This window comes from Calonectris borealis, chromosome 5, assembly GCF_964195595.1.
Source record: "Calonectris borealis chromosome 5, bCalBor7.hap1.2, whole genome shotgun sequence".
Lineage (NCBI taxonomy): Eukaryota > Metazoa > Chordata > Aves > Procellariiformes > Procellariidae > Calonectris > Calonectris borealis.
Window position 1 is genome coordinate 50995940 of NC_134316.1, and position 16034 is coordinate 51011973.

A 16034-nucleotide genomic window follows, 5' to 3' on the forward strand; every position below is an offset into this window, starting at 1 on the left:
GAAATCTATGGGGCCATGTTATTCTGCTGAGGTTTTGCAGACTAAATTTCTAGTAGATATACGTGTAGGAAGTGTGTTGATATACCCTTGTCTTTTAATCTCTTTCTTGTATTTTAAATCGGATGTACCAGGTATTATCTTAATAGGAACCGCAGGTAGAATAGTGCTGAGTTACTAATAGCTATAAAACCTTATTGATACCAGTTTTGACATTTTGTTGAAGCATGATGTCCAGTGCCTCTCTGCACTTAGTGTAGATAATGTAGCTATCAACATGTAATTTCAGTGAAATGGTGTATACAGTATGCGTAGCAGTGCTTTAATTTAATTTAAATGGTTTCTGTGTATTGAGTCGTAGTAGAAAATTAGACTGTCTTTTAAAATTTTGTTCTACTTTCTGTTTTTCATTTGTATCTGGGTTTGTTTCCTTCTGGCCATTCAACTGATTAGGTTCCACAGCTTAGTAACTGCTTTATCTGTCTATTATGGAGTATCCTGTTCTGATAACATTCAGAATCATGTACGCAGCCAACTTACTGTAAATACATTATTTTTAGTTTTCAGCTATCTAACCAGAGTGGCATGTGTTAGTACCTGCATGTGTCTAATTCCCTGGCAGTGAGGGAAAGTGATCCCAGCATAGATTTGCTGCCTTGTGAATGCAGTTGTTATGACATTAAGAATTAATGTTCGCCTAGAATGATTAGTTTCTGTTTTGTTTTCTTCTTGTTTGCTTGAAATGTTGGCACTCTTTATCACCGGAAGTTTTGTAAGTCACTGTTTAAATTGGCACAATGAATAAAGGGAAATCCATCTAACTGCATTCCCACTGGATGCCCTGGCTGCTTTTGACTCTTTGTGCGCTGTGCATCATTCAGCCCTTAGTCTCGTCACAGCATCGCAGGATCCCTCTGAGTCACTTCCAGTTCCTCCTTGACCGCAGAGGCCAGCAAAGCAAGGGCAGCCACCGGGCTGTGACTGGGCAAGGCTGCAGGCAGCAGGGGCTGCCGGTTCTCTCCAGAGTGCCCGAGAAGTCAAAGGAGGAACCTCTGCTTCATCCCCTTGGCAGGAACAGTCTCTGAGAAAGATGAATACACTCATGGGCGAAGGTGCACTGTTTCTTTCATTGTTAAAAAAAGGATATTAATAGTTATTGGAAATTAAATGCAAAGCTAAATGCTTCTCGAGCTACTGTGGTTGTTATTCAGGCCTGTTAGTTACAAGAAGTATGTCTGATCACAAAACAGACATATGAACTATATAGTTAGTGGCAAAAATCTTCTGAAATCAGGGCTACAGTTCAGATCTGTGAGAAAATAAGAGCTTTATAAGGGCAAAACCTGAAGGTGGTTCTGAAAGCTTGGGACAGTAAGAAGCTGGTTCGTTCCTGGTTAGCCTGGGCCTGCCTCTCATAAATATAATCACCCCCTGTAAGCGGAAAGAGATCAAAATCAGGCCCCAAAGCACAGGAAGTATCCTGCTCGGTGAGTCCCATTACGATGCTTCAGTATGAATTGCACGCTACAGTACTGTGCGCTGCTGATTCATCATCCCCTGCCCCCTCTTAAAAGTGACCAGGCACAAGCTGGAATGTTTGGAGATGTTTCATGTAAAAAGGATAAAAAGGAAGCGGGATAAGGTTGGTCTTTTCCTTACATTAAAAAGTTCCCCAGATTTTGAAATCACATACTGTATAGTATCTGTAGCACAGTTTGTTTAAACACTAATGAATGCAGCTGATAAAATTTCTCCCAACACTGGGCTCTGTTCTTGTATATTTTAGTTGGAATGCCTTGTAGACTGAGTCTATTTTTGTAGTTCAGATCCTTTCCTCCTTACAACGATCGGTAGTCATTTGCTTTTAATGCTTTCATATAGTGCGAACTGATTTCTGTAACTTCCATGTATAAAACAAACTAGACATTCTTTCTATACTGGAAATAGTCGTGAATATAATATTTCACTAAGTGTTGTACCTCTTATGTACATATCATCAATAAATGTTGGTTCATAATTTTCATAGCTTTTATCTGTGAGTTTTCATGTCAGCCTGGGCTCAATATGGGGAGGCTTTGGGTAGGAGTTTAGATAAAGTAGTCCGATGTGAGAGGCTGCCTGTTCTGAAAACTGCAGGCAGGGTAGACGATGGACCCAAAGTGTTAGAAATCTCACCCCTCACTGTATCCTCCAAATATTCCAGGGTGCTGGCTGCAACTGAGTTCGTTTGCCACAAGGGCCAGGATGCAATAAATACAGTTCTTGGCAATGAAGTCTAGAGAAGTGGGAAGAGATGTGAGAAGAGTAGGAGGATACAATGCAATGGTTGCAGTTGCTTTAGAAACCCACTTCCCTCCCCTGGCTGCTAAAAAATAAATCTCTTCCTCATAGCCTTTCTAAAAAAATAATAAATAAAGTCTGTAGCTGAACCCCTGGAAAAAATAAACTCTATTTAACACATGAATTAAGAGACGCTCATGGAGTGAACCATGGCCCAGAGGACTCACAGTTGCTGAGTATGGAGAGAAAGCTCTGACATTATGCTCAGAGTAGCACACATTACGGAAATAGTGTAACTACCGTTGTGTGATCAAGACACGTAACCAAAATCCAGGTTGTGAGGTTTAACAGTCTGCACAACCCTGGGCTTACTTCTTACTAATCTAACCAAGGCCAGCATCCACTTGAGAAGTTTCCGAAGAAAATCCAGGCACGGCAGGAAGTGGCTTTGGCAGCGCTTCAGATGGCAATCTGCCCTCTGAGTCAGTAACGAACCAAGTCCTAATGCGGCGTTAGGAAGATCTTTGGGCAAAAGATAAATCTGAGGCCCCAGCTATCTGCTGCCATTTCCGTACCATGTTGCCGCTTTCTGCCAGAGGCAGAAACGTCCTGATCCGGCCTCATCAACAAGCGTTGTTAATGAATGCGTGTTGCTGACATAAAATTCCCCCGAAGTTTGTTGCAGTCAGGATTCCCCATCACTCACATATTTTATGTGCACTGTGTACGTTCAAATTCCTTCCATAAAAGATGGTTATTCTTTTGTTACACATCATGCCAAAAAGTTTGAAATGAAAGGCTTGACACTGTGACCTGTTTGTTGCTTTTTTTCAAAGCAATGTTTCTGCGAGAATGACCTAAAAAACCAAACCAAGCAGGAGCCAATTCTGCAGTTACGTGAAGTTGTCCCTTTTGAAAATACATCTCCCAAAGGCTGATTCTCTAAGCCCTTGCAAGCCCCTTGTGTGCCCCTCTTTCTCCATGTCCTCAGCCTTAGAGAAAAAGATTACTTCAGGAGTAATCTTTGTACTTGGAATGGGTCCCTCTCTACAGGAAAACATCTGCTATACGGTGCTGTAAAAGACAGTGAGTCACGAATCATTGACCCATATTAAGAGATATTTCTAGATCCCCTCTCAGGCATGAAAGAAAAACCGAGAGAACACTTCAGGGCTGCTAAACCTTAACCAGTCTTCTCCTTTGTATTAGATAGTACATGTAAACAGGACAAGGATATGAAAGAAACAGGTGGCCCCAACTTACAGTGCTGTAGGAGGAAAACAGCATTAAAAAAGACTCTCAGCTGGACTCGCAAGAGTTATCTGCAGCAAGCACTTACACCTCAAGAATGTACAAATACCCCAGCAGGGTCCAGTGCCACTGCGCTGTTGAAGCTCCCCCGAGTTGTGCAGAGACCTGTGCAGGTGCACAAAGCTGAGGTGGCTTCTCGGCAGGAGGCTCTTTGCTGTCTAGCGTGGGCAGCAAGCCCTCTTCTGCTACAGAAGGCGCCGGAAGGAAACTAGATTGCATACAAGATCAGGTCTCGCGGTCGTGGCAGCGTTAGCAAGGCAGGCAGGTTCGGAGGCGATAAGCAAAATGTGTCTGCGTAGACAGATAAATTACAAAGCTATCCACCAAAACTTGCAGGGATGGGATCTGGAGGAACGAGGCCTCACACTGTTTATGGCGCTTCTGTAGTACAAGGACAAGTCTTTAGAAAAGCAACCTAGCGTCTCTCTTTCACAGTGTTGTGCTATTCACTCTCATTTGTGACTGAACTGAAAATACGTTGTCTGTAAGACTGTTCTACTTCCATCTGGCTCTTTTCTTAATGGGTGCCCGAAGGTGCTCCATGGATCACCCTGCTGTGGACCCCGGACACCACTTGAGAAATGCTGCTGTGGAGATGTGCAAGCGAGAAAAGACAGACTCCCAACTCTGTGAAGAGGAAAGAGGGGAAAGGCTAGGAAATTCACTTAAAATTCATTCCACTGTTTCACCTAGGTTACCAGTGTTACCTAAATTGCCAGGATCAAATAAGCTTTGTTAGCTTACTTTTTAGCAATGATTTTTGAAGGCACTACTGCATATGAATGAAGGTTGCTCAGCAAAAGGCTCCCTGAGGAAGACCCGCACCTTTGCAATTCAGCAGCAGCAGGCTGACTCTCTGAGCTGTCTCTGAACCCAGTTTCTCCCATTTTTGACTGGCATGTAACCGACATGGAGGCTTTGTACCTGTCCTCTGCACATGGCGGGGAAGTCACCCTTCTTGAACAAAGGGTAAGTTTGGTTTTTAAATCACTAGCTGAACAAACAAGCATCCTTACCTCGAGTTCATTTCAGACTTTCTCTTGATGAATGAAAGAAACATTAACTAGAAAATGAACCACAAAAGAACTGCAGGGAAGTACCCGTTAACTATAAACTTGTCTCCACTGGTGAATCTGATGACCTCCTGTTGCAAAACAAAACATGCTTCATGGAGTGGATGATTGCAAAACAGTTTTACAGTAAAACAAAACCCCATGTACTTGCACACTAGGGTTCAGCTAGACAGGCAGCATTTAGACATACGTTGCCAGTGCTTGAACAAAGCCAAAACTGAATCATTTGTAGATCCAAAAAGTAAAATGAACCCAACATACTTTTTCTAGAGATTTGCTGTGAGGCTTGTATCATTGACGCTTGTAGTCCAGAGCACTTGCAGGAAGACTTTTCTCTCCCTTGTTGTGCTGTTGTCAGCTGAGATCACCGTGTCTTGGATACGGGGGTCAGCTATGATGGGCTCATCCTAGAAAAACTCATCCTACAGGCTCAGGCTGAAAGCTGCTGAAAACTGTCTCTCTGGGCTAGCTATGGTAAGGGTGCTGCTAGCAACCTGCAGCAGCAGCCCTGAACCAGATGCTTGTTATTCAAAAGGCCGATAAAAAGTGGTGAATATAAACTCAGACTTTAACATCCAATCACGAGGCAAAACATACCCAGTTTATTACTGTTTGTTCTGGGTAAAATGAAAGCGTGGAGTCTCGATTCATGTGAGGAAAATGTGGTCACTGAAAATGATCTAAGCTTTTTTTTCAGATTAAGCGAGGGAAAAAAAAAAACCTTTTGAATACATGGTGCTACATGTACACCAATGACTGCAAGTAAATTTAGATTTAAAGATAAAACTCTGCTGTAACCAAACCATTTATACACTGCAACATAGGACTAGCATATGGGCGTTAAAGCTGACCCCACCCTAACAGGATTGCCTGAGGCAAGGCTTTCAGATGCCGGGTACAAAACTCACAGCTTCTGGAGAAGAGGTGGAGAATGCCTTGTTGCATCCTCCTCTGTCCTGGGTTGCTCTGGGAGTTTGAAGGACTTCAGGACTAACTCAGCAGATCTGGAACCTGTTTAGCGTACAGAGCCTCCACTGCCTATGAGCCGTATGCTGATTTCCCACTGCCAGCCTACACGCCCCTAACTTCAGCTATGCCTTTGGCATCGCTTACAAGGCAACCTCTTGCCTCAGCTTCAGCACCAGAAGAAAGCTGCTGTTGAGCTAAAGTCTGAGTTAGGTGGGTGTTTCAGAGTGAGACTTTTCCCTAATATTCTAAAAAATGCCTGAGGGTTTTCCAATAGACGCACTTGAATTTATGTCAGATCCTATTTAACTTGACAAATCCTATTTACACAGACATTTTTTCCAATGGGAAATAAATTACTTGTAAGAATTTCATTTTAGTACAAAGGCAAAGCTATGTTATGTATTAGGCATGGTGAATCTTCCAAAAAAGAAAAAAAAAAGTAATTTCGCACAGCTAGATCTTCGATCTGGGATATTAAAACTAGCTAAAACTATGTCTATTTCTGAAAACAAATAATAGTCATCTTCTCATTTAACAGTCTTTGTGGACTTGTTTTTATCCAAAACTTCATCATTTTAATATTTTTCTTTTTTTCTGAAAGAAAACACAAAACTAATGACATTCACATCAGTGTTCAACGCACAGATTTGTGTGGCAGAAAATGTCTGAAAATGGGTTTCATCCATCCCTTTTGCCTTTCATCCAAAACCCTTTTGCCTGGAGAATAAGACATTTTAATAAAATGTTTGAGACTCCTTGAAGCTGTTGCTCAGGCAAAACCTTTCTAATGCTTGTTGGAACCATCCAGACACAACTGAAAGAAGGCTGTGTTTAAAGCATACGTAAAGCTTTCACTGCCTCTGCTTTACCTGCACTTTAACAATAATCAGCTCCCTTGAGGTCAGGAGAGCTTCTTTGATGATGATGGATTCACTTCAACTTTTCAAAAAACTGTGCAGCAGCACATTTGACCTATGTGAAGATCCGTGTAAGTCTGGTACTTTAAAAACAGGAAGATGAGCAAGAAGAGAAAGGTTCTTTCTGTTGCTAACCTTACTCCAACTGGTTGTGACAGGGAAGACAAAAAGTACAGTCTCTGTGCTGTACAAAAGACACTGTTACTCATCTTTGCTAAATTTGAGCTTTGCCTCTCATTTTGCATCGTCACAGCTGCTTGCTCTCAGCATGGTGTTGGTGGATGCCACATGCAGCATGGCATAGTGATAATGAGAAATAAGCTACCAGGGAAAAATTATTCAAAATCAGTTTGCAAATGAGGTGGTGAATGTAGAGGGTGACTTGGAGGTGGGGGGTTCACTGGGAAAGGCCAAGTCTTTTTTCCTTCTCGGAACTGTGAAACATTCAAGTTCCAAAGTCCTGGGGGTGCTGAAGGGACTTTCCCAGTAGTAGCACAGAAATTTCACTCTCCCTTTACTTCCTCTCCCAGTGACTGCATCCTCCCTCCATCCCTAATCCCCCGGACCCACCCCCAAAACACTTTTAGCATAATAATCTCCCACCCCCAAAACACCTTTAGCATAATTCTTGCCCTCTGTAAGGAATGAGAGCTTTGTAACCCACTCCCACACAGCTGGAACTGCACCCCAAGGAACAGCCCAGCGCAGGGCTTTTCCTGCCACCTTTTTGTCCTTTTCCTCTCCACAGAGGAAAACTAGTCAGTACTTGTGGTTACCCAAAGGGTTTGTATTTGACTAATCAAATCTCTTGCAACCAGAGGAGTCAGAACCTTGAATTGTTTAATAAGGCTAAGAAATAATTATTGGCTAATGGCCTAATATAGCATAAAATAAACCCGTTAACTGCTGGCTTACAAAATATCCTGGTGTCTGTGTATGCTGAGGGAGAACAGAGTTGTCAGAGGATTTAATTTCTTTCCTTCATCTCCAGAAAGAGTGATTAAGACCAGCCCTAACCAGGATGATATACTGACCTCTGTCCCTGCCCAGCATTGTTTCTATGTGCTAAAGAGACACTTGGTAATTGCCTCCTAATAATATTCCAGGCAACATGCTAAAAATACTTAGTACAGAGGTGGTTGTTGTGGTTGACAAAGGACACACAAAAGACATACCTATCACATGAAAAACATTGTGCAGAAACATAATCTTGGAACTGATGTTGTGGAAAGGGTTTAACACATCCATGAAGGTAGACAGGATGGCCACATATCCTTTCTCAAACGTTCCTTGTAAGATCTTCAATAAAATACAGGTGAAACAATTACCCCGGATTGTTTGATGAAAATACTATATTCTCATAAAACATACAATCCTCTCTTAAATATGTTTACTGCTTTAGACAGTATTTCCATGAGAGAGGTGGTGTGGATTACATTTATTTAAAACTATTCAAGACAAAGGAATAACACAAGCTGATCACGGGGTCTGTTCTAGGTCCAGCCCGGTCTCCTCAGCGTTTTTAGAAGAGATCCTCATTCTTCCCAGGCACCAAGGATAGACCAAGACCCAACTTGTCTGTCAGCACCCTGAAGGAAGGGCTGCATCTTGCTGGGCACTGCGCTCTCCCAAATGCCGTTGGTTCAGTAAGCCGGGAATAGTCGTCAAGGTCTCACTGGGTTGATCTTAAATTGGACCAAGTTGTCTGCTTCTCGGGGGAAGCTGAGTTAATCGCTAACTCCCAGAGCATCTGGGGAGCCTATGGGAGGCTGGCAGAGCAGACAAGGTCACACAGGATTCAGCTGAGCCTGGCTTAGAGTTTGCAAGCAGAAAAAATGACCCCGGCTCACCAGTACTACATACAACTATCTCCTGAATACTTCTCTCCCACTAATAATGCTGGTCTTCCTTTTTATCCTCAGTGTGGAATCAAGTTTATTTTTTGAAGCTTATTTTACAGTTCAATGTGTTTTTAGCAATACTATTTCTAGTTACAATTTAGAGATGATATTTTCTTTCATTCTAATTAATCTGTTAAATAAATATGCAAATATATCAAGTGCTCTATATAAAAAATACATACACACAACAAACAACCCTCAAATAATAAAGCCAAGATTAATAAAAATATGTACTATATTACACATATGAAATAGCCATCTCGTTTTGAAACTATAATGAAACTTAATTACAGATGAATCACATGACATAATCTAAAAAGATACAAAACAATGGCATTGCCTCTGTAAAGAGAACTTGAGCATCTCCCTATTTAAAAATATAAAAAGAAGCCAACCAGTGTTGTCCATGCATTTATAGCTACTGAACATTAGATAAACTAGGAAGGAGTTTGTGGATTTCTCCATTAAGCATCTGTATAGCGAGATGAATAACATGCCGCCTTCTTTTTTTAAAGAAAAATTTAGCCTTCAAGACAATGAAATATCTCCTTTGGATTGAGACCTGTATTCAATTAGGATTTAAAGAGAGGAATAATTCTTACTCTGGATCTCCATACTTAGTGAAATGAGTACATGACACCAGTTTAAACACAGCTTTCAACAGATCGTTTTGATTTATAATGACAAATAGAAAAGCTTGCTTAAAACATTACAAGAATTAAACAAAAATCAATGCAGTCAACAGACTTCCCACTACACAGTTCAGTATTAAAATACATGAAAGGACTGAGAAGTTTGACAGTGGACCACAAGTACTGATAGTGTAAATCACCTTGACCCCATTAGCTTCATCTTGTTTGAACAACTTTGGACCACGAGCTGTGTGACTGTTCATAGATGAAACATGCTGACCTACATAAAGTCAGAAAACATCCTACGTGTACTTTAAAATCACACCTCACCTTGGGACCTTTTGCCCAAGGCGTAAATTGCCCCTGAGGAGATCTGCCTGCAGATACCAGGGCACTGAGTAACTCGGTGAAACACATGGGAAACTGCTGGAGGGCTGTGACTAAGAAATATAATCAACAGTCTTGTACTTTATGTTCCAGTAAAGATCAGTGCTAGCTCATGTTAGTATTTAGCCAGCTAAATACTCATCCTCCGAATTGCTTTAGATGGAGAACGTAAAATGACATGCTTTAGCAGAACAGTTTCAAAGACAGGTGCTATGGTCAGTGAACAGGAACGTCTGAATAACCCTGCAACAGGACATTCCCCATCCCACAACTGACACAGACCCCTGGCTGCAATCACCTTAGATTGTTTTTACTCGCATTTTTTTGAGGCAGCCCGATTAGAAGTTATCATTCTCCCTCCTTTCTAATACGCTTTCTTAAAAATGGCACAGACCACTGGTAGTAAATAATTTTCTTTCTGACAATTCATATCGATATAATGCACAGCATCATAGCTTAATACAAATACTTTACATAACAGACACATAAGGACAAAACAAAAGCATATAACAACGCAGCTGCAGCTACTTTACTATATTACATGGCTAGGAGAGTTTCCTTTAACTTTCTTTGATCTTTTCTGTAGAATTTGAACTTCTGGTACCAATAAGCAAGCAATGTTTCTTTTGGTATTTTTAAAAAGCAGAGGGAAAAACATGGATGAAATAGAATTCAGAGGAAGTGAGCGAGATCATAGAAAGGCCACTTTTAAAATATCAGCAAACCGGTGTAACATAATAGTTATAGGGGAAACAAGTTTTACTAGGCTCAGCATCTCCTAAGTAAAATGGAGCAGAAGAAGACAGAGACCTAGTCTTCAGGAATAAAATACTGTCATCTTCCCTAATGATCTCCAATTGCTTGATTTGTGCATGTGTGATAGAGCTGGGGTCATTCTGTTTTATTCATTATCCTAACTAACAGACTCATTAAAAACATGCACAAACTGTGACCAATAAGGGAGGGAGGGGGAAGAGCAATGAACACCTCAAAAACTCAAGGATAATTGTACAGATTGTTAGGATAATAAAGTATAGAAGTTTATTATGTATCAGCTCATGTTTTCATCTCTTTATTCCCCCTCCCAAGAAGACTTGCTGCATGCCCATAGACATTTAAAAATAGAGATAAATAAATTTTGTCCTTCTGGGTTTCCCTCATTGCAGGCCAAGCCATAAATCATTATAAAATGTCACTTTTTGCTTACACTGGCAGACTCTGAATGCACCTACTGCTCTTCCTGGCTGGAAAGCATTTCTGAAGGATTCTGATGTTTTAGACACTGTATAGGAGGCTTTTTTGGTTTAAACTTGATTTTTGCTCTTGACATTTGTTCCTTACTTACCCTTGTACCATGGCAATTTTAGTACCTTAAATGCCTGTAAGATGGAGTGACTGCATACTTCTGTAGCTCGGCACAGCGAAGACCCTCCATCTGGGGAACAATGATGTAAACTTGTATCCGTCCTAACACCCAGGACACAGCGAGTGTCCTCTGTGCAGGAACTGGGAAATGAAAACATTATGAAACTCTTGGGGGCTTATTTCAGAAAGCAAATGTCAATTTTGTAACTCAGACATGATTTTGAAGTGATTAAAAATGAATAAAACTTAAGTTTAATTATGTTCAGAAGACATCAGTAGCACAGTGCATCTGTGAATTCCTGTCCAAGTTCCATGTGATTTTGATTTCCCCAGCTCTGATCTACTTGGCAACTTGGTACCATTACACTCCACTCTTCATGTCAAGCTCCTGATGATTTTGTGTTTCATTAACGGTCAGGAATTCGTCACACGCTCCTGTTCGGTCATTTGACTGTTCTTTATGAACCAAGTGCACCATTTCTTGTGATTTGCTGGCATCTCCATTTAATCCACTTGACTTCCTGTCCTCCACTGCCCCTTTCCCGTTGTTAATCACTAGCTTCTTCTTCTGCCCACATCTAGAAAGAAATAAAAAGAAAGTAAGTACTATAAATGGAGATCTAACAGAAATAAGAGAAAAATTGAAAGTCAATATTTAGGAAAATGTGCTTGGAAATGAAACTTGTGTCTGCCAGTGCAGACTTACACAATGTGAAGTGTAAAGTTTCTCCATATTGCATATTTTATTTTTGAAAGCATCCACCATTATATGCATAAAATTTGGCAGGAGCTCACTTATTTGATTTTTAGCTATCGTTATTACAGATAGGAATAACATTCATTACTGAAAGCTAGAAAAGATTTTCTAACATTTGGATATATCCACATTTATGAACTTTATATATATCCTATTATAAGGACAGAGTCATTCTAAATCCAGACTTGGGACCACACCTTTGAAAATGCTCAAGTTCTTGAGATAGCAGAAAATTTGGATCAAGCTCTCACCTCATTATACAAGGTAATTTTTTCCTTCTTTGTATTAGCATGTGTGAGAAAATAACGGAAGACTGGTGAGGAGGATTGTAAATATGCTCAAGTGACTTGTAGCTGGGGTGTCGAAAAACACATATATCATACTGATTGTTGTTTGGCCTTGTGTGTTGGACAAGTAGAACATCTGTGTTTAGATAACACAGGTCTGTGATAGAGGCACCCTATCGAACATGCTTGAGGTTCCTGCCCTGCTGCGGGAAGGACAGTGGTAAACTACGCCTGTGCAAATCCCTGAAATATAGGTGAGAACAGCAGGTTCAGTGATCCTCTAGCAAGGACCGAGCTCCGCGGTGCCTGCGTCCCCGCTTGTGTGCCTCTGCCCGGGTGCTGCTTCGGGGATCCCCCGGTTGGAGAGGTAACAAAAATAAACTCTTTGCATTTCATCCGTGGTTTTGTGGTTGTTCCTGCGTCCTGCCTATGCTGGCTCACAAAGCGTGTCAGGCCTAGAAGCCCACCAACAGCAAGGAAATACGGAGAACTACTCTTGCTGCTATCAACAGCACAGCTCCTTATGATATTAAAGTAGGAAATAGCTACTGTGCTTTTAAAGGAGCTATTGGGCAGTGCTGCAGTGCTGCCCAATAAACTCTATACGTAGCTCTGAATGAACGCGCACGCGCGCGCGCGCACACGCTCTTTTAAAAAGTCACCAGTCCAAAACTGATGCATGCTGGTCAACGTCGGCTGGGTATTCTTCAGGGTAGTAAAAAAGTACTAGTTACACAGCTGTCAGATTTGCCCCAGACTGTTAAGATGGTTCTCTGGCTACACAGCGCTGAACGTCCTACTTGTCCTCGAACAGCCTTGTGTAAACTGAATATACAAAGCACAGCTCTCTTAGGAGGGGCAACGTCTCTGTGAAGTTGTACTTTACAGCGCTTTCTTCTTAAATGAAGCATATTTTGCCTGAATGACTCATTTGGCAGTTTAATGATATTGTTATCCTTCTGAAATATTACTTTTCTCATGCTTATTGACCGATAGATGAGGGTTATTTTATTCGAGGTAGCTCAGTCCACTGTGCTAATGTTACACACACCCTTGGGAATGATTCCTGCTCTGCAGCCATGAAATGCTGAAAGAGGCCAGCAAGCAGCTGCGGAGCTCCGCAGCCTCTTGAAAGAGCAGCTCAGAGTGCCTTTCCTGACGTGATGGTCAGGCTGGGCAGCATCTTCTTGGACCCTGGAAGGAGATCCTAACCCTTTTTACAACAGGCACCAGACAGAGGCAGTCTTCTTTGCAACAAGAGGAATATCTAACTAACTGACTAAATAGGACCACACTGAACCTTGGCCATTTTGGTTTTTGGTTAAGATAACTTATGACAACACCAACTTAAAAAAAAAAAAAAAAAAAGAAATACTATAGCCAAGCAATTTGCTATTTACTGAGAAGGCCCAATTGCTTGTTTGAAATGCTTGGAATCTCTGCCATACTGACCTACTAACTAGAAAGGCTAAATCTATTGATTTCTGAATCAGGAAGTTAACTCCCTTGAAACGGAGGCCTACGCTCCACTGGGCTTTTTCAGACAACCCGAATGAGGCTGAAACTGGAGATGCTGCAGTTAGCATTCATTTAAAAAAAATGGTGTAACTGACAGCATTACACAAATAAAAACACAGGTAGTTCTCTCTTTTTAAATAAATTAATGCTTGAAACATTCTCAACTTACTGCTCAGCGAACACTGAAATGCTCAATCCTCCTTTCTCAGCTATCCGGTTTTCTCATAGCGCTGCTGCAGTGTTAGTTTCGGATTAGCTGGCATTCATGTGCAGTATGCTGACTGCACAGCAACTACCTCTCTATGAATTTTGAGCATATTAGCACTTATCAGAATAGATGAAGAAAGGATTCTTGACTTATTCATGTTATCATTTGGATCCTGCTAAAGTGAAAGAAAAAATTCCACTTGTTTCAAGCATACCAGAGTACTTCCCTGCTTCAAAAAGTTTTCCTTATAGTGATTAACACATATTACTAGGGCTTAATCCATGCATTCGTACATATACGTGCACCCACAGGCACCTTCTCTCTTTGCGACTCACTCCCAGCCGCATGGAAGCTCTAAGTAAAAGATATGGTTTCCATTAACGGTATCTAGGGCATAATTTACAGCTCTGAGATTGTTTCATTTCTTGTCAGATGCAATCTATAATTAGCCATACTGGCTTTGTTTGTCTGTTCCTATGGTGACTCTGAGTTAAGAGGGAGGAAACAATGGCAGTTTCTACTTTCAAAGGCATAACAGAGTAACATATAAATCAATAAGACATGCCGTTTAGGCTGTGTAACTCAGAGGCTGTTCACAGAAAGTAAGTTGTAGAGTTTTCTGTCTCACTATATGCGTCTTAATTCAACAGGTCTCTAACAATACTGTTAGAGAAGCACTGATATTGTGGATACAGTCATAGGGCACACATACCAGGTGGCATCTCACTACTGACTTCAGCAAAACTGTATCAGTTTACTCTGACAATTTGGCATTTAGTTTGCACTGTTTTGTCTCCTAGAAGCCTTCTGCATTATGGGCAGGGACTGCCTGGTTGCTCCCTCACCATGGCGGCTTTATTCTAGCACCCACACCATGCTTTGGAGGACCTTGACACTATTTCACAGAAGAATTAACATGTGCTTTCCTGCAACCAGCAGACTAGCAATAAATTTGCTCACTGTTTCCTGAACAAAAATCTCCACATACTATATGGTTACTCTGATAAAAAAAGTTCAAATTCAACATTCAAGTAGAAAATAGTTACAGCATTCAACTTTAACATTCAAGTAGCAAAAAGCTGTTTAAGACAATTGAGAAGTAACCTCAGAACAACCTCCAGAGAAAAGAAAGTTAAGAACATGGTAGCCTATCCTTTAGGCTAGAGTTTTTTCAGATTTCCTGGCTGACTTTGCACAGATCACTGCAACTTTCTATTCCTCAGCTGCTTCATCTGTAGAGTAAATAAAGCTATTGAGTGCTCTGATAGCAATGTTAGAATATACCCCTGTGACTGCCAGCTATGATACTGATATTATTTGGAAGGAACAGATCAATCCTGTGAGAGCAATTGTCTAATACAGCCCTTCACACTGTACACAGACAACACTGTTAATGGTGGAGGATTACACTCGGCTCATCCTGTGGTTGCTACTGCCTGTGTCCATCTCACATATAGTTTTCACTCTCAGTGGACAGGATTTTCCTATTAATAAGTAATGGATAGAGAATAATTAATCCTCTGTGATCTATATACAGTTAGTTTCCATCTACAAGTAAAGACCAAACGGTTTATACAGATACTGACTTCACGTGCTTCCACGTGAGTGTGAAGGCTGATGTGTGACCTGTGCAGGACACGGTGACCTGGGCCCTCACACCCCAAGTCACAGAGCTTCGCAGAGGAAGCTCCTTCCTGTGTTATGCTACTTGAAGCTTTGAAGCCTCTCGACGAAGAAAATAGCAAGGCAGTGTGTTTTGAAAAAGTAAAGCAGCTACCTTACCTTCTCCGACTGTTAACAGCAATGCACACTGCAAGAATCAATGCAAGTGCCAGAAGAGCTGCAACTATGATCAGCCATTCTGTGGGGAGAGTTGAGGGAGGGGAGGAGAGCATGTTAACGTATCTCATGTAGTTTTGTCATTTCACAACACAAGCTCTTTCACATTCTTTAAACTGTCTGACTTTTTTCCTAGCTTGCATGAACGTTTGTTTGTTTTACAAAGGGCTTCTGTGCAAATCGAATACATTTTCATCATTCAGCTATACACAGGCCAACTCAGATGAAATACCCCATCACTGTTAGCACCTATAAGCACTGTACTTTGGCGGGCATAGGTGAAGAGGAGTTGTATTACTGATTTACTCCAAGAGCAAAAGAGCTTAGCAATGATACACCTGAATCCCAGGCACAAAAGCAGGACTTTCAGGTAGAGTGAAATGTCATTTTTTCATTTAAAATCTTACTTTAAGGGGTATTTTTGGGGCAAAATCTAAAAAAAAAGGAACTACAAAACTGGAAGGGACCCTAAGAGGTCATATCAGCTACATTTCACTCCAGTGAAACAGGGCCAATAAAAAGGCGGCTGAGGAATATTCCATTCGCTCTTAACATTTTTAGTAAAGGAGATTTCACAACCTTCCCAGTAGCCT

General features: G+C 41.2%; 1 protein-coding gene across 1 annotated transcript in view; it reads right to left on the reverse strand.

The window, feature by feature from the left end:
- Positions 1-7440: 7440 nt before the first annotated feature.
- CD44 (CD44 molecule (IN blood group)) overlaps positions 7441-16034 on the reverse strand; it is a 113162-nt gene continuing 104568 nt past the window's right edge. The window contains exons 10-11 of the mRNA XM_075152398.1: positions 15385-15463; positions 7441-11410 (exon numbers count right to left, since the gene is read on the reverse strand). Of these exons, the coding sequence (XP_075008499.1) occupies positions 11194-11410; positions 15385-15463 (296 nt within the window). The 3' untranslated portion in view covers positions 7441-11193. The remainder of the gene's footprint in view (positions 11411-15384; positions 15464-16034) is intronic.